Here is a 19896-nt window from a genome sequence, read left to right as displayed (position 1 = left end):
GTAGAAGCGGCTTCTGTGGCCGTGCCAAACTACATAAAAATGAGTTTGCCTGTCGCAGTGAACTATCAACCAGCACTGAAATCCCGTCTGTTCCAGCAGGGAAAAAAACAAACGCCCTTCAGTTTTTGTCTCCTAGGCTGCAGTTTAGCCAGAATCTATGTGAGTACATTGGAAATTAGGAACAAATTTTTATGGTTCTTAAATTTCAGTGACTCAGTCTAACCACAGTTACACCAAAGTGCCACAATTAAGTTTACCATGTACTACTTTACGTGATACTACTGTTTAGAGGGCACAGTGCAACATCATCTACCTTTCCTCACATTCCTCTGGCAGCCCTGTTTCCCGGGCAGCTATGTCCAGGAAGGTTCACCTTCGCCCTGTCCCTCATTTTGATACTTAAAGACATCCCTATAGCAATTGTAATCCCATTTTTTATTTTTTTTATTTGCTCAGAAAAGTATTTCTAATGCAGTTATGAAGTATGGGAATCTTTGGGAATCAAGGTTTTGAAATTACTTTTTAAAAACAATGGAAGTATTCTGGTTATTTTACTCACCCTAACCCAAACTTCCTAAATCCAAGCAAAGTTTTAATCAGAACTGTCATGGGAACTAGAGGGAGCTCTGAGTTTCCTTTAAAAAACCAAACCAAATCTCAAAATGCTGAGAGTTTGACCACTGAGGTGTTTCCTGGCTGCTTTGTAAAACAAGCAAACACAAACAACACCCCAAGTTAATTAGATTCTGCAGTGCAAACAACGGAGGCAGATGAACAGCAGCTAACTTGACAGTTTCATGTTCCTTCTCTATTTCATTTAGCATCAGATTTCCCCTAGAAACAAGGGAATTGCAGCTGGTTTATTTTAAAGGATCTTTTTTCCTTTCTTTTTTTTAGGAGCTTCATTGCAGGACATAACTTGGCTAAATTTTGCACTAATGTCAACACTATATCACATAAAGAATTCTTACCTGTTTGATAATACTTGTCACTGTTGAAAATAGAGATTTTATCGATTCCCCAATCTCAAGAGCATCGAAGCACAGAAGTATCTGATACATCCACCCTCCTTATTGTTTTTTCATAAGGAAAAAGAAAGATTTTACATTACAATTGTCAACAAACTCAAATTGTTCTGAAGGCTGCAAAATTATTTTCCTTAAAATTAAGAAACTTAACGCTTACCATTACTTGGAACATAGTTCTGGATGGCATCTGAGAAAGGCTTATTGGCGTCAGATGGAGAGTCACCTATGGAACTGTCCATTTTATCTTCAGAATTTGCTGAAGGAATTGCTGTTGCTTTTAAATGTTGGTCACTGTTGGGGTCACTTTCTACAGCTGCAGTCATTTCATGTTCCTTCTCTGGTGCTTCTTCTAGTAGCTTTCTTTTACTGCCTACCCCTGCAAATAATTGTGAAGGGAAATCATGCTTATTTTCAGAGGATTCAACTCTCTCTTACACAATTTTTAATAAGATATTAAACTACAAAGATTTTGTTTGTTTGTTTCCTCAAAGCCAAACACTAGAATAAAACATTAGAATAACATTAGAATAAAAATGTGCTACAGATTTATAATTTATTATTTACTTGCTCGAATAATGGTCTCAGAGTTTGGAGCATAGAGTTTTAAGCAAAATTAGTGGTGTGATAGAGTAGTTAAAATCAATGTTCAGGAAAAAATATGCTTGGTTTTGATAATTAGCCATAGTATGCTTGTTCAGGATTAGTAGGTTTCATGTTATATCCAGGTGGAAAAAGCTTTATGTAAAGAACAATTAGAAATGTAATGTAGTATTAAAGATTAACAGCTTCCCACAAGATAACAAAACTTCCCTGCAAAGTACAAGAAACCACAGGCATGTTTGTGTAGAAGTCTGAGTGGAAGCACCCACTTGCCTCCAGGTCAGTGACTTGGAGTAAATTTCCTGAAGCTGATAACATGCTGCTTCCAAAAAACCCCACACTTTGCTTACCCATGTGGGCGGGGGGAAGCCATTAACAAACGTATTAATGTTTGAATTCTATGCTTCCAGCCAGTTCTGGCCAAAGATGTGCATAATAAATAATCCAGTAGTCAAAAGTCAGGAAGAGTAACTGGCTCTGAAACTGTTGCCATTATATTAACTCCATCTGTATGATCAGATCCTCAAAATATCATAAAACAGTCATTAATAACTATGAGTTAGACTCACTATCTCTTTACTTTAAATCACCAGGAGACAGTGATGTATCTGTTGTATTTTTTCCCTCAAACAAAGCATATTTTGTTATTGCTAAATCACTGTTAGTGAAGCATTAGTCCAGTACCTTTAGCTGCAGTTTGGACTGCACACTAAATTGTTATAGCAGACAAAAGCTCTGGCAACTCTAGAAGAACATTCCTTTTTTTGGAAGCATTTTTCCTGCCCAGTGTTGAAATTGTGCCCCTTTTATGCAGACACAGTCACTTGTTTCCTCTGCATAATAGTGACTTCACATGAGTGAGCTGTGATTCCATGATCAATCTTCAAATTGCTGGTGCAGCTGCATCACTGTGCTTCCCTAACAGGAATGCTCTAAGGATTGCTTAGCATCTTGTTGTAACTTCAAATAAAATTGTTGGAATGTAATCAATGAGTTTGGTAAATCTGAGTGTTTATCCTACGCTATTTTGGGGATATGAGCTCTGTCTGTCCTGCTATGATTTTGTCCATTTCTTTTTTTTTTTTCCTGGATTCTGCAGCACTATTTTTTCCAAAATGCCACACTGTCCTTCCCCTCAAATTTATCTTGCATTATTTCTAAATTGAATTCATAATTTTCTGCACCTTCTACAGATTTAAGTTGTGGCTTTTTCTTGTTCAGATTCCTTTTCTCTTAATTCCATCTCATTCTTCTGTGCAGTATTTAATTATACTAGTCCTAGTGTCATCCTTATTTTCATTTGAGGGTTGTTGGGGTTTTTTTTACATAACATGTATCCACAGTCTTTTTTCTACAAGCTTAATTGTTAGTTTTACTAAATATATTTGCAAAGAACCCAAATGATCTGGTAAAAATACTACCTGGAACCCTTTCTGTTAAGTTTAATTTTTATTATTTGTATTTCTGGACTTTGACTCTCTCTGGCTTTCCAATTCTTTTTTTATTTTTTTTCTTTAACTCTTCTGTCTTGTTTTAGTAGCAGCAATTACTTTTTCATTATTATGCATTATTTCAGGTACAACAGTATGTTCTCTTTCAACATATACCTATCAACCAGGTTCCCAAGCAATCTCAATTTGCCAAGATTTATCAATCTGGTCTTTGTTTTTTTGTTTTGTTGGTTTTTTTCTTTGTTTCTTTTTGGTTTTGTGTGGTTGTTTGTTTTGGTTTTGTGGTGTTTGTTTGTTTGTTTGTTGTTTTGGGGGTTTTTTTTATAGCAGTCTGGCTTTCTAGTTTGAGGGTTTTAAGAGACACTATTTTTCTATTTTTTTTTCTTTCTTTAAAAATTATCCTGTATTTTAGAGGGCTGGTAGAGTAAAAGTTCATGTTCAGTCTGACTAAGATCATGTGACTACACTGCTGCTTTTGTTATCACTACATTTTTTACTTGGACTCAGCTAAAGCCTTGGGTACTACTGTACCTTTGGAAGTAGTGTTTGTGATGCCTTTTAAAATTCAGGTTCATTTTCTATATTTTTATATCCTGCACTGTCATAACAACTTGAATTGATGTGCCTAAATCTGATGATTCAAAATAATCTTTTCTTTGTATCACATGCAACTTTGATATTTCTTTAAAAGATCTGAATTAAGACTGTCCTCTGACCCATTCCCTGCTACCAGAAGCTCATGATGGGAACATGAGTCGTCCCATGTTGTTTCTCCTTCAACTTTCAGGTGATTTTGCGTGCTTATGGGAATTTGTTCCGTTCACAGCTATCAGCAAGAGCATCAAGTATTGCTCCATCTTTTACTAATCTGGTAGATTATGCTGGGTTTTTTCTCCACTGCCCTGTTTATTATTTTGCACTGCTAGCTGAAGAGGAAGACCCTTCTTTTTGGAGTTAGCTGCATTACTGTTATCTGATTTGTTATGTTTAACCTCTGACTTGAGGTGTCTTCAGTTTATTTTCCCCATAATATTTTGTCAAGGCTTATACTAAGGCCTTTTTCATTATGGAAATTTAGCTCTTTTATTCTCAGCAAGGAGCTTTTATTCCCCATTCTGAAACTCTGTACATCTCCAAAGTGGCCAGTTTCTTCTGAAGTTTCAGTACCTGAAGCCACTAGATGAGGAGTGAGAAGAGAAAGGTTGGTTTGGAATCAGTTCTTGGAACTCCTCAGAATTATGATCTTGTTTTTAATTAAAAGTATTCTGACTGAAATCTTCAATGTTTTCATAAAAACCCAGGGGGTGATTTTTATTCTCTGGTTTCTGAATTTTCTCTTTTACATCACCATCCATTTTGAACTGGGTTTTCAATGCTGAATTTTGTGCTGTATCACAGCATTTAACTGGTGTGTCTTTCTCAGATATTTCCAGATTAAGACTTAGTTCACTGTCACCTGAGGTCTTCTTGATGCCCAGCTGTTTATCTGTGGTGCCTGGTAGTTCCTCATAACTTGGTAATTCATTTTCTGAATTTACAGGTTCTTGAATACAAGTGTTCAGGTTATTTTGTTCTTTTTTCATTGTTTCAGCTATTGCCATTTTTTATTTTCCCTGCAGAGTAGTTCCATTTTCCACTGTATTTTCAAAATGTAATGTTTAAGGTAAATATAGAGAATCTTTGGAGACAGGTCCTTTTAACCTTTTATATTGGTGTTTTCCTGACTTTCACTACTCTTAGGAACACATTCCTCATCACTGGAATAACTAAACAAAGGTACAGACTGTCTTTGAGTCACTTCAGGTTGTACTAGTGTTTCAACATATACAATTTGTGAAGCATCACTAGCACTAACTAATTTGACAACTCGTTTTCCATCACTGTGTTTATTATTTTGCACTCCCAGCACAGGTTGCTTTCTTGGATTGCACCCTCATCTTTTTCAGAGAGTTCCTCACTAACTCTCTGATTTATATGTACTTTTGTTGCTCTGTTATTATTCCTCTGTAATATTTCATAATAATTTTAAGTTTTGGGGGTTTCTTCACTAAAAAATGCATAATCTTGAAAACTCTGCACTTGCTTTTCTTTTGCTGTTGAAATCTGAAACTTTAGTCTGCAAAATGACTAAAAGAGAAGAAACTGCTCCGTTCTTCAGCTGTGTCAGGCTTTTCTTCTGTATTATTTGTATCTGAGGGATCACAATTCAGAGGTGGCCTGGGAGGAGAAGAAATCTGATTTGATGCAGTTGATGAATGTCCCTGTTGATTATCATATATGTCATCATATAATTAATAAAACTATTACAGATATTTGTATACCAACCTGACTGGCCATGTTTGCTGTCTGACTCCTGATTTCTCTCTGTATCTTCAGTGTTTTTCAGTGGCTGGCTTTCTGATACCAAGTCTTGTTCTGAACTGCAGGGTTCAATTGGCTTCTTTTTGTCACCCAATAGTATATCAAAATATGATTCTGTGCCACTTGAGGTGCTTTTGATGTCACTTAGACTATGCGCACTTGCTGGTGTCTTCCCAGGATTTGGCATGTTACTGTTTGAATCTGTTATTTCTTGTGTGTAATTCTCTTCATCTGTCACTGCTTTAACTGTCTCCTTTGATTCTTTGTCCATGTGTGATTCTTTCTGGTCTAAAATCTGCACTTGATCCTTATTTGCTTCATTCCCGGTTTCTCTGCTTTGCTGATCTTCCATTGTATCTTTCTCAGAATGGCCAAAATTAAGAACATCACTTAAGCCCAAGTTAAACCAACTTGATTCAGATTCTTGGCTCTCACTCCCTTCTTCTTCTGTCAGTAATTCTGTGACTGCTGTTTCCTGTTCATTATCGGAATGTCCAGGCATCCCAGAAACATCATGGATTTGTGAATCATTTTCTTCTGATGCCAAACCAACATCCACATTTTCTTCACCAAAATACAGGAAGTCTGTCAGTCCACCTTGAAACCAAACAGATGCTGCGGGTTCTTCTTCCTCCTTATCATCTGACTCCTGTAAGTCCTTTTCAGCAGTTACCATTATTTTTCTGCCTCGGTATGTATTTTCTTCTAAAGGTTCAGTAAGAGCTTTTAAGGGCTCTTCATCATTTTCATCTCCAGTGCTGAACCATCCTGTAATCCAACTAGACTGAGTTGGAATGGATTCTAGTGGGAAACTGTCTTGAATTTGTGGCTCTTCAGTGTCATCTTTTCTGTTCTCATTTTCTTTAGCCAAATTTTTGCTCGCAGACTCCTCCAGAGTCTGAGATTCCTGGTAGTCATTTTCAGAAGCTGATGCAACTCTTTCTTCCTTTTGCGTGGAGTCTCTGGTATGTTTTAAGAGTTCATTTCCATGTAGCTTTGATTCTGCATCAGATGATGAATATTCACTTTCTTTGTTGTGATCATGTAATGCACTATCATCATTTTCAAAAGCATACTTATCTCCATGAAGACAAAGGAAATCAGTTTCCTAAAAGAACAATATTAACTATTACAATGTTTTCATGTGTAATTTTCTACAGCACTGTGTGGCACAGCAATATATCTTTATTCTCTTTCTTTCTTTGTGGTTATACATGTGTATAACTTCAGACAAAGCACTCTATGTAATTATATTCTTCTTAATGGCTCTATATAATTTTTTGAATACAAATTATTTTACAGCACAAGAGATACAAAAATGGAGCAACAATTAAATAAAATATGCATTGACACTTGCATTTCTATCTGGATATTAGATTTGCAATTTCTGTGAACTGCTTTGGAAAATCTGGTGATTTACCTTAGTAAGCACTTCAACTTCTTCTGTAATAAAAACTTCCTCAACCTTGACAGCATCTTTTGGGAAATATCCAAAATCCTTTCCTTTCTGCAAAAACATGAAAGGAATGAGAGCATTTAAACTTTGGTGATAAGTATGTTAGGTGCTTGCATATATGCTAGAAAAGTATGAATAAACAATAAGTTTCTAGGACTGCTTCCTGCTCCCTTCATTTTATTTGGTGAAGAAATTGGTTTATTTTTTCTTCACAGGTGTTCCATTTGTCATTTCAGAAAGCAAGGGGAAGTATATTACTTCATACTTTTATTTTCTGTATGATATTGATGAACGTGTGTTTGTGCAGAACCGAACCAGTAGCCTTAACTCTGCTTCAGCTGAAGACAGTGTTCTGTGCACAGATGGTCTCAGCCAGCTCCTACTAAAATTGTCTGCAAATTTCCCACTGACTGAAGTGGGAGGAAAATTGTGCCCTGATAACTAGTGACCCATAATAAATTACAAGAAAAGTAGGATTTGGAAGTCAGGTACAAGGCCAGCTGCAGCTGGAGAGAAAATGGCAATGACATTTGATGATAATGCCCAAAAGAATCAAGCAAGGCTCAGTCTCACCAAGAAACCAGCCACTATCTGTACATCAAACCACTGCACATAGCACAGCTCAGAAAGCAAGGAAGAGTGAGGTACCTGCAAAGATATTCAGATGAAACCAAGGAAGGCAGAACCTCACTGCTAAAGTGACAGATCATTTACAAAACAAAACCAACAAACCAACAAAAAACCCAAACAAACAAAAAAAACCACAACCAAAAACATCCTAACAAAAACATTTACCAATATCTTCCGGTTTTGAAGCACTTACAGTTTTACCAGCAGTTGGATTCTGATCAATACATCTGTTCCTTCTTAGGTGTAACATAACTACATGGCTGTTCTAACTACATTATCAGCTGTTCCAAATCATTACGTATGTGTGATAGCTTCTCTGGGAACTTTCCTTGAGCACTGAACTGTGAAGTCAGGTCCTACTACTCAATTGCTGATTAAGCAATGGTAAAACCTCCTTACCCACAGACTTGTAGGTAGGTACCTTGACCTGATAGACTGGAATGTTTTTAAAGGAACCACATGAAATCACTGTAGCCAAGTGGTTAGAGGAAAGAGACAGAAACCTTGGATTCTGATCTTGTGTTTCTCCATGATCTTTGCCAAGATTTTATTTTCCCTTTCTATATTAAAATAATAACAATGACCCATCTCCCAAATGCTGTATTGACCCATGGCTCATTAGTATCACAGAAGAGATGGAAGATCCCTAAAAGCAAGCAGACTGCAGTTGTTTTACTATCTAAATTATTTGTGAGGAAAGTCTTTCAGATTTAAGTACTTACACTTCCTGTCCACAAGTTTTCATTTTTCCTTGAAAGTTTGGAGTATACCATTATCTCTTCCCCTGTTTTGAAGTTAAGATACCGGCAGTCAGGCGCTAAGTAGTCTGTGGTGGCTTGAACTCTGCTCATTGCAGCTGGATGGGGTGTAGAAAGAAAACAAGTAAGTATAGCAGCCATTTTGTCTGGAGTCAGGTAGGTAGCCGAAGAAGTCTGACAGACACTGTTAATACATTAACATGTGTGTTGATACATGGATTTGTGCTTTGTTATGATACTCATCCATTTATATAATCAAGTAGAAAGCAACTAATGTGGAAAGCAACTGATGTAGAAAGCAGTCCTAGCCTGTTTTCTTTCCTTTTTACTTTTTTCTTTCCTTTTTCCTTTTTACCAAGGATAAAAGCTGTTGTCCTGTACAAGCATTTTCAAGTCCTTATTCAGCCAAGATTTCAGTGCTGAAATAAGTGTGCAGAAATAGCAAGTTCAACTACTAAAGCAAGATCTGAACAGCTAAAAAATATTTCTCAGGTGTATTTATAATTGTGTGTTTTAGAAATTCTAAGCTAAATCTAGCAATTACTTCAGGGATTTTGTCTTCTGTTTTGAATACATTTGTTTTATGAAGAAAATGTGTAGAGTTTAAGCAATGTAAATCTCAAACAGTGCTAAAAATAAAGTTTCCAATTACATGTTAATAACTGCACATTATCTGTGTTTCCACCCCTGTCTCTCCACAGAAACCAGCACTGATGTGCTCTGTTCAGTTTGGAGCCCATTCCACATGCTGTTCCACAAAGACAGACGTCTCTGAGCATCCAGAACCCACTGTAGTCAGTATGGCTCCACAGGAAAATAAAGATCCATCAGCAGAGGAAATCTAAGGTTTCTTCCACTTCAGGACAATAAATTAACTTTTAAACTTCAACAGTTAAAGCTGTCAAACCAATGAAGACAGCTTAGAAACAGCTTCAACTACATACAATTATGAAAAGTTCCACAATGATAAACAATGTATAATAAATGGGACATTATTTATTGCTGCTTACTTGTGATTCAGTGGCTCTACCTCCTGCAGAGCTATTTGCTCCCTATAAACTTCGTAACTAGTTACTGCACTTCATGTTAAAGAAGAAAAAATGAGAGGATATATTATTAACAGTGTTTTTTGTAAGATGGATCACAAAAATCTCAAACCAGTTTGTTTACACTAGAAAAAACAGAGTTTCATAGAATGGGCTGTGAATGTACTGTAAACACAAGATATATAGGCTTCTTTCTTGATTTATAGCCTATTTTTGGGGGGATTTAAACATATATTTTGGACCTGTAAAGAACTAGTTAAATAATTAGTTAAAAATACTTTAAAGCTTCTTTATACTGCCTGTTTTGACAAAACCTGAGAAAAACTAGCTATTCAAGAGTAATTTTACTGAACTTTGATCTTTATATACTGATACAACACAATCCAGCAAATATTTTTTCCCTTTGAAAAGTTTAAGCCTTTTGCTCACAAACTTTAGTATATTAACAATGAACATTTTCAGTCTTTTTTGTTGTTAATTTTGACACACACACCATATACTCATTTTGAAAAAAAACTTTTACTTACTCTCACATTCCCGATCACCACACTTCTTCCATTCTGAAAGAACCTTTGTACTCTGCAGACTTGTTAAAAATGACATTACTAACAGAAAAATTCTCTGATCCAAGATCCTCGACATTTTAGACTTAATCTACAATTACACTGAAACCGTGGAAACTGCATCAATGTGCAGTATGCAAGAATATTCTACATTACGTTTCTTAGCCTAACAAAACATTGCAAGTAAACATACAATCATAGTTTCCTTCTCTCATCAGCTTAAACAAAAGTACACTAACTTACTAACAATCTGCAAAGTCAGGTGTCCTGATTGTACACATATGTTTAATAATTAACTTTATTCTCATAGCTAGACTGATGTCTTGAATACAAAGAAAATAGTTCCAGTTACATAAAAATTTAGCCCCTGTCAAATAGGTTATTTTGTACTGAGTTTGTGGAAGATTGTGTTAGGGAAAATTCAATGAATTGTATTATTATTTTTTAAAGTAGGAATGCATTTTTAATATAAAACTTCCATCTGATTCTTAGATGGACAATCAATTGTATGCTTATATTGATTTGCATGATTGCTACTATAGCTACTGAAAATTTTTTAGTTTAATAAACTGTATTTTGTGTGCACAGATATGTTTTTGATTATATATAGGTGGTCACTGGGAACTTGGATTTTTTCCACATATTCTTGGAGCTTTCTCATGCACTAAAGGGCCAAGTACAGCCCTTTAGCCTGGGGAACACTTACTCACCTCCAAAGCCTTTTAAAGGTGATTGGCAGTTCTCACTCTCTTAAGGAAACTATAAAATTGATCTGCTCTCAGAGCAATGATGTCCTGCTTTTTTAGGAATACTTACTAATTCTTGGTAACATATTATCCAATGTGGAGTTACAAATAATGTTTTTTTCAAATACTGGGTATGCTTTAAAGTAGTAAATATGTAAGGAGCTGTTCATTGGTTGTGTAGGCATGAAGTTGTGTTGTCAATGAAATCCTGGAGAGAGGTTTGTGTTACAAGCAAGCTTTGCTTCTTAGGCTTCACATCATTGTCCTGCACTTCCTTGGTGACCTAAACACAGTATGTACCATTTACTTACAAAGGGGCTTCACCTTTCCTTTCCCACTCTCCATGAGTTAGCCTCTTCTCTCTCTCTTCTTGATAGTGCCCTGAGAATCTGCATTCCTTCCCAACCTGATAATACTTGCAGTCATAGGCCTGTCCCTCCTTCAGTCTTGAGCGTGACTCATGCAGAATGCTCTCTTTTCCATGAACCTAAGCTGTGTCCTACCTGCAGTATAGTTTCCCCTCCCTCCTGCTCCAGAACCCAAACCTACCAGGCACTGATGCTTAGCCTGATCTACTGAGCCAGCAGACAGAGCATCTACTGGAGGCTGGGAGAGAGGCCACAAGGCGAGCCAGGGTCACGTTAACCAGCAATGTCCTGCAAACAAAAAAATCACAGTAGATGACATGCTCTCTAGTTGCAATCTAACACTTTGGCCCCTTCCTTTGCCACATGACCTGGTGGTAGTCAGACAAGTCTGTCCTATGACCTATTGTAGCAGCTGCCTCTGCTGTTAGGCATTCCACCTGAGAGCTGTCCTGTGGACCGGGGATCAGCCCTTACTCCTTTGATGCAGCCCCATTCTCAGCATCAACATTCACTCCCCTGGATCTCATGTTGCTTAGAGGATTAGTGATCTGGGACCTTCCCTGGTGTCCTCTAGGTTTACCTGTAGGATGTGAAGGGGAAGAAAGAGAATACCAAGCAGGTAAAACATGATACATGCAAAGAAAGCTGGTGAGCAGAGAAGTAGAATGGACATTTTTTATTTATTCTTTCATTCCCAAGTCTCCACAGATTAGAACAGATTTGTTAGAAGGAGTATACAAGACATCTGTACTGGTGGGACTCTATATATGCCAAGTGTTGTACAAAATCAAAAAAAGACAATATTTTTATTCCACCAAGATTAACAACTGGTCAGAGGAGCCTTTCATAATGTTGCACACTGAACATGGAACAGAAAAGAATAATGTGCCTAGAAAGGTTAACTGTCCCTTTTTGAGCTTGGTAATCAGCATTGAGCTGATTCACCTAAACATGGAAAAGTCAGGTATTCTGACACCTGAAATTAAGTACTTCAGGAAGAGAACAAAGTATCAGACCCACACTTTGGAATCTGAATGTGATGATTACTGTATTTGTCAAAGTAGCTCTGCCTTCAGTTCCATGGACAGCCAAACTAATTCTCTAGTCCTCATATGAAGATAAAATGTTGCAGCTCATCCTAGCTGCTCTGTCTAATGCACATCTGCAATTGTCAAGTTATTCTGGGTACTGCTAGTTGTGTATCTTAGGCTCAACCATCATTCATCTAGGTGTGAAACTCTTAAAAGGCTCATGAGCACTGCTCTGATCTCTATTTGTTCCTCTAGTAACTTCAATAATAAATCATATTTATATAAAATATTCTGCTGTTCTGAGTGTAAATCCTATACTTGCAGATGTTATTCAAACATAACTTCTAATTACCTTTGAACTTAAGTTGAAGATAAAAATTCATGGAGTTTATGATAGCTGGCTTCCAAAGGACAAAGTTGAAAGCTTTATAGCAGATAGAGTTAAGACTTCAGTTAATTCCTGTTCTGCAGAACTGAAGCAACAGATGAATTATTACTCATGCAAAACCAAACAATGCTAATGAAAGAGTAAGATCTATGTCCAACAGCTTCTGTTGGGATTAAATTACTAACTTTTTATTTGCAATGACACCTTAGTAACTTTAACTGCTGAGCTCAGAATGCTGATATCCCTTATGGTACCTTAAAATTCACAGAAGGATCAACTCAGAATATATGGTGTAATTTAAATAAACTGAGTAGCACAGCACACTGAATGCTCTTTTAAGACATAGCTTTGTGTAAGTAAAATAGATGTTGCACTTCCTATATTATCAGTAACTGCATTAAAAACAAAGAAAATCTTAAATTGGTAGAAGTTCTCCTAAGTGCATTAAAGTCAGCATCTATTTTGTAACAACATATATTTATATGTTTCATAACAACATATAGAGAACAACGTATATACAGCTTTGGTTATATTTGTATAGTAGCATCACAAGGCTCCATACAGAATGCAGGGCTTAATTGTGCAGCATTTTACACTATTATGTGGAAGAATGTAGCCCACAGCAAAAGCACCTTAAAAATAGAGTTGTCTTGACTTACGATGTTTGAATGAAAATACAGATCAACTTTTACATAAAATTGAATGTCATGCCAGAAAGGTTTATTTATCTAAAAACCCAAGTATCTTAAAAAAAATGAGTAAGTCAAAGGAAGAAAAGGAACAAATTTACTCCTGTGGTTAGACAAATCTAAACAGGTAACTGTCATTCATCAACCAGATTTAAACCAACTTTTTCAGCCAGGATAACAAATCACAAGGAAAAGCCATTATTGCTTCCATGTTATAAAACCAGTTATAAGCATGACAACTAACAGTGCATTTCTAGATGATCCTGGAACTTGTGACTTATATTACTTTGAATCTTGTTAATATGTCCAAGCTTTGAATGCCTCACATTTTACCATCTAATAGAACTGTCACCTAGAAACAACACTCTGAAGAAGGTTTGTGATAAAGCACAGGTTTGCTATAAAACTGAGATGGAGATAGGGAGGAAGTCTGAAAAAGCAAAATTACATCCTCCAAAACACAGATCTCTGTACATTACTCATCCACCACTGCCACAGCAGTCACATCATAAACACATGTAGTCTCATAAATACTTCTTTGTGCAGGGAAACAAATTTTAAAGATCTGGGACATGCATAAAATGAATAGGTTTGCCCTATTGTCCCGCACTAATTGCTTCATCAGCAACTGAATCTGAACCTCAAATTTTAAGTCTTTTTTAGGGACCTAGACACAAGTGTGTTTCTTTCCTGATAAACAAGAGATGCTTTAAAAATAGGTTTGCAAATTTAATGGCTTTGGAAATTAATTGCTGGAGAGGGTTATTTAGTTCACTAACACAGACATTCTACAGAAAAATTATGTTCAGATTTTCTTCAAATACATACAGTGAAGCTGTTCTAAGCATAAAGACATCACTTTAAGGAAAGGAGAAGGAATTTGAAGAGGTGTACTTTTTACACAGTCATATTAGAGTTTATAATTAATTAACAATCTGCGTAAAACGTACTTTGACAAAGACTCTGAGTGAAGCATCACGGCAAAAAACAGCATTCTTGGAGCCTTCTAACAATGAAAAGCAAGTAAATGGTAAAGGGAAAAAAACACTCCAAATGTCTTCTAAAATTGTATTTAAAAATTGAAGTGACCATCTGATGGAAGCACTCCACAACAGACAGAGCATACATGGTATGTTGCCCACTCACATAAAGCATCTCTACTTCATTCTTAGTTTTTCCTCTTCTAATTTCTTTCCCACATTGAGTGAAAAGACAACAAGGTATTATCTCAACTCACCACTAGGGGGAGGGAAAAAAGAAAACATCTATACCAAATTTTCAGAAACCCCTTACTGTTGCATCAAATTCAGTCTTGAAATTGTCAGCTAGTTTAATCAGTAGGGTGGGAACAGAGGAAGGAAATTGTACTCATGCTCCCAGCTCTGAAATTGTTTCAGGGTAAGAGGATAGGACCTTGAGGGCAAATGCAACAATTACCAAAATGGTACTGCTTCATAAAGACATGGGTCTTGATCCAATATTGTGATAATAGTGTACTATCTTATGCTATTTCTGTAGTGGAATATTGGTCAAAATATCTAGCTTTTAGAAAACTTCATTAGTATGAATTGTCTCACACTTATATTTATGTTGCATTGAGCTGCTTAGATTTAGCACAGGTAAGTATTAACAGCACACTTTAACCGTGCTAGAAAGTTTAGTTTAACAAACATTAAACTATCATCAGCTTTGTATACAGAAACAACTCCCATATTTTCACCTTGTCAAAAATACACTGGTGCTTGTAATATGACCTGAAACAATGTAATCAATCCCTACTTCAGTTACCAGGGCCCACCACATTGTTTTTATAAACCCCACTAATATGCTTCTCTGAAACAGTGGCTTCTGGTTAGCAACCTAGTTCTCCAGCTTACTTAACTACTCAGTGAAGTTTGCTCCTTGTGGTAAACTGCTGTGTTTAACATCTTCAATTAGACATTTTAATTTTTACTTGTCCTTCAAAAAAGAAAGCAAATTAAACCACCACATTCTTCTGAAGGGAAGGAAATATGGTTGGAGGCTACTGACAAGAACTAGAGAATTCTCAGTTATGGAGCAGCAGAGAAAAATATTAAACCAGTAAATGGACAGAAGGACCAGAATAAAGTATTGAACTTGTTGAGAAGACTGAGGAGCTTTCCACTGTGTCTATTTGTGCTGAAAGAATACTCCATCCCTTGCAAAACACATTTAAGCCAGGAATTTCAGCACTTGAGAAGCATGTAATTCTCAGTTTAGATGGAAAAAAAAATAATTAAAAAAACTGATGCCCTCTCAAACTAGAACTTTGCAGAAGTCTGCTCTGTATTACAGAAAAATGGTATATGGCTTTTTGTACACTAAGATAAGCTTACATGTCATTTCCATTCTGAAATCTTTCTAGGATTTCTGGTCTGCAATTTGGCATGAGATGTAAGAATTCTCTTCCTGCCAAGACAACACAGATTGCAGCAGTGTTCCATATTCAGATAACAGGCATTAGTTAAAGCCTGTAAGAACAATTTGGAATACAGAGGTTACAAAGTAGTCACCCGCAATTACAATTGATGCTTTAAACATAGAAAGACTAAAGTAATACACCTGTATTATAGAAAACATCATAGGCATCAAAAGAGTAGTCTACAAAGCCACATTTATTTGCACAAGTACAGAACAGAGCAACAGATGTTATTGTTTTCCATACAAAATTATATAAAAACTGTTCACCTTCATAGATAACACCATACCACTTCAAGTTGTATTAAATACATTCAGAAAGCATTCTTACACACACAGAACATTAGTATTAGGTAGTCCCAGGTAACTCCAACACTGCAATATAATTATTCCTAGTGGTATGAAGGGATCAAAGATTTGTCTGCAACTAAAATTAAAATCATCTTGGTTGAGAAGCAAGCTGAAGTCTTTCTGCCACTGGCCATCAAAGCAAGGAACATAACTAAATAGATTAACCGTCTCCAGAACACAGATGCAAATACTACCAAAAGCACCTGCAGAAGGCAGATAAGAGTGGTATTCCAGACTGACTTGAGCTATTTTGGCCAGTGTAAACATTCCCATTTAATCACTGCCTGCCTACTGATACAAAAGTTTTATAAAACTGCAAGATAGAATTGAATAAGTGCTTGTGATTACAGAAGAAACAAAAAGTATAGATGCAAATCAAATAGTTTCCCTTCCTACCCAGAACTGGAGAGATTACTCCCCTTACTGGGTCTTAAGATTCCCATTCTTGCAAGGAATAGAGGGGAAAAGCTAAGTTTTATGTCTCCTGCAACGCTGCCTCTCTACATATGATCTAAAAAGAGAATTTGTCAACAGGACATCTCAAACAATTTATTTAAAACGCACATTTATTTCTACAAAAAAAAGAAGTATGATACAGAAGTCATCACACCTACTTAAAGGTTTACCTAATAAAATATACAGAGGATATTAATGAGTACAGGATATTTAAAAAAAAAGATGCAAAGGAGTGTTAATCTTTTATTTTTACATTTTCAGGAACTTCACATAATTTTGGTAACCTTTTACAAAATTATGTAAAAAGTACAAGAATGCCTGGTAAACAGTCTGCATTTTTCCAAAAGATTTTTTACAGCATGCAATTCTTAAGGCAGCCTTCTCCTCCTCCTTACAAGGAATCCTTTCTCTCAAATTATCTTCTGCTGCAAAGATTAGGCTAAGGAAGCTTGGTCTCTTCTGTTAACGCCTTTTGTCTTTCCTGTCTGATTTACGGTCTCTTTCACTCCGTGAAGTTCTCTTGCCTGACCGACTACTTTCTGATATAGACCTCTTTCTGTCAGATCTTGAACTTTTATCTTTTGAGCTTTTGGTATCTCTACTCCCACCTTTTGAGGACTTGTGACTTCTATCTACTCCTGAAGCATCCCTTCGCTTCCTGTCCGTGCTCCTTCTGTGTTTTCTCTCTCTGTTATGCCCCCTGCCTCGGCTTCGACTTCTACTTTCACTAGTGGTAGAGCTACTGCTGCTACTGTCCCTGCTGGTACTTCCACTTGTAGTGCTACTACTGGTGGAACTACTCCGACTGCTACTGCTGCCAGTGCTGGAACTACTTCCACTACTAGTACTGCTTGAAGTACTAGTGCTACTACTGCTGCTGCTACTACGGCTATGATTCTTACCAGTTTTGTTCCCTGCTCTGCCCCTGCTTCTACTCCTAGTCTTACTCTTAATTTCTGTACTCTGTGTCTGGCTCTGCTCTGTCTGTGCCTCAACTACCTTTACAGACACCACAGCATTTTCATCCTTGTCTGCCTGGGGCTCTGTATCCTGAGTGGACCGAGACAACTGAGGTGACTGTGACAGTGGCACAGACTGTGGCTGACATGGAGCCTCAGCCACAGCTTCTGGCTGAGCTTCAGGTGCCTTCTCCTGTTTTTCTTCAGGTTCAGCTTCAGATTCTGGTTTGACACCTATCTCCTTCTCAGGAGAAGGAACATTACACACTTTGGCTGGCTGAGGATCACAATCTGTTTCTAGTTCCATTTCTTTGCCATTTTCAGTTTCTACAGGTTCTACACTATCTGCCTCATTCATTTCAGCCACATCCTGCTCATTATCCACTGGCTGAATGATTTCACTTTCCTCTTTTGCAACTGTGACCTCTTCATGTTGACCATCCTGTTGCTTGTCATTCTCCCTCACCTCAGTAGTCTCTTCTACTTTAATCTCCATTTCATGTTTCTGTTCATCCTCTTCCTGTTCTTTCTCTGCATCACTATGCCCTGACCCTACTTTTCCCTTTTCCTCCCCTACCTCCTCCATTTCTACATCATTGTGCTGATTACCTGTCTCCAACTCTTCCACCTGCTGAACCGCCTTACCCTCATCCTGCTCCTTGTTCTGTTCTTCCTTCTTTTCTTCATTCTGCACCTCCCGCTGTTCTTTTTCCTTCATAGATTGTCTTCTGGGCCTGGCCTCCATTTTGTTAATCTGCTCTGCAAATTCATTTCGCCTGCTTTCAAAGAGTGCTAGGGAATAAATGGATAAGTAACAGTTTCAGATAATCTACACACGCTGACATATATTTCCCCCTTAACTATCAGCTACTAAGATATCCAACTGTTTTAACTTATAAATACTGCACCCTTACTCATTTTGGAGCAGCAAGCCATTCACGCACAGTGAAAAAGACTGCTAGTTACCTTAAGAAACACAGAAAAGGGGATAGTCAACTCAGCTGAGTATCAGAACAGTAAAGCCCTAAATCTAAGCTAAGAAAGTTTTTGACTTAATTAAAATCAATCCAATCAACAGTATATCAAAATTATACCTTAATTTCCTGGTATTTATATATTAACAAGGTTATACTTCCTAAAGTAAACAAAAGACAGAATCAGCAAAAAAAGCTGGTTATGGTGTTAAGAAAGTTTAAATAATGTAAGCTTTGCAGACAGGTGAGCTAGCCTCTCTTATCCCCCAAACCCACACGATGAAGAAAAGCTCCTTATGAAAAAACAATACATTCTCAGTTTAATAAAAAAGAACAGTAGAACTACCAGCAACTGCAGTATTTTAAATTGTTTTCCAAAAGAAAAATAGTCATCCCGTGAAACAGAAATGAACACACATTAAGGTAAAAAACCCAAAATCGTAAAGTTCTAGTGTTGTACTTAAGAAAACACTTCTCAAATACTTTGTAAAAACCTGCACTTCCTTGGGTTTTCAATCCATAGAATCTGCCTTTTCAAAACCCAAGCTGCTGCACTGCCATCCATCTGGGTACTAATGCTAATATAAAGGACTATGCTTTAAAGACATACCTCTGAGATTATGCATACACCTATTTTGATTTCTTCTAAGAGAATCAAAGCATATCCAACATAAAAAAAGTCACTGAAAGAGTAATGTTCACTTATGATGAACATCTATGCAAGAATATAGTTTGTCCTAACCATGAACAAGGGCCTTTGTATCACAAAGACCACTTACCGTTCATCTTTTTCTGTGACTCTTCCATCAACTTCTGTGTAGCAGGACACATTCTGCCAGGTATGTAGAACAAGTGGGGCTTTGTCTTCGTTCTTATGTATTTAATTATTTTAGCGTTATGCTCATTCCATTCTTCTTGCTGAGAAATGAAAGAAATAACACTGAAATACCAAGAACAGTTTACACAAGAGAAAGGTTAAGAGCAACACTAAAAACTCACCAACTGAGCAAGCTCAACTTTTTGCTCCAGTATCCGCAGCTCTGTCTGTTTAGCACGTCTTTCTTCAAACAGTTCTCGCCTTTCATTTTCAACTTGCTTTCTTTCTTCCTCTGCCTGTACTTCAAGTTTTTGTTCAATTTCTTTTCGTCTCTTTTGCTGAAATAGATAAAGAAATACCTTAACATTTTTTTCTAAATGAAGAAAGCATTCTAGTTTGGTCCAATTAAAATGCTGAATTAAAGGCATTCCTAAAAATACAGTCAGAAATACCTTCTAAATTACAGGTAATGGAAGAAAAAGTGTAACCACTTGCTGGCACCTAACTTTTGCAGGGTTAACTGTACAATTACAGGTCCCCTTGGATTTCTGTCTGCTTTATCATTCACTTTAGATTTGAATTTTCTGTAACAGCTTCAACATCCTTTTTTCTCCCCAATGTTAAAAAAAAAGAAATAGCTTTCAGGTACTCATTCCACTTGGAGGGAAAAAAGTCACCCCCTGAAAGGGCTGCAGACTGGTGTTTGTGACCAACAAAACAAATTACATTGCAAATACTTCTAGTACATTAATTGCTAATTAGATATATTACTATAATCCAGGAAT

The 19896-nt window shown here is 36.8% G+C and overlaps 2 protein-coding genes across 2 annotated transcripts in view; both read right to left on the bottom strand.

Moving 5' to 3' along the window:
* Positions 1-1174: 1174 nt before the first annotated feature.
* MIA2 (melanoma inhibitory activity 2) lies at positions 1175-9972 on the bottom strand. The gene is made up of 5 exons (XM_009993945.1): positions 9858-9972; positions 8249-8382; positions 6861-6947; positions 5405-6548; positions 1175-1404 (listed from the first exon to the last, which is right to left on the bottom strand). Exons 1-5 carry the CDS (start codon positions 9970-9972, stop codon positions 1175-1177), a joined length of 1710 nt encoding a protein of 569 aa, XP_009992247.1.
* Positions 9973-16591: 6619 nt separating this feature from the next.
* The window catches only part of PNN (pinin, desmosome associated protein), an 11829-nt gene continuing 8524 nt past the window's right edge, over positions 16592-19896 (bottom strand). The window contains exons 7-9 of the mRNA XM_009993944.1: positions 19294-19449; positions 19074-19212; positions 16592-18112 (exon numbers count right to left, since the gene is read on the bottom strand). Of these exons, the coding sequence (XP_009992246.1) occupies positions 16824-18112; positions 19074-19212; positions 19294-19449 (1584 nt within the window). The 3' untranslated portion in view covers positions 16592-16823. The remainder of the gene's footprint in view (positions 18113-19073; positions 19213-19293; positions 19450-19896) is intronic.

Source organism: Chaetura pelagica, unplaced genomic scaffold, assembly GCF_000747805.2.
Source record: "Chaetura pelagica isolate M959 unplaced genomic scaffold, ChaPel_1.0 scaffold11, whole genome shotgun sequence".
Classification (NCBI taxonomy): Eukaryota; Metazoa; Chordata; class Aves; order Apodiformes; family Apodidae; genus Chaetura; species Chaetura pelagica.
This window is presented reverse-complemented; position numbering and strand designations above follow the sequence as displayed.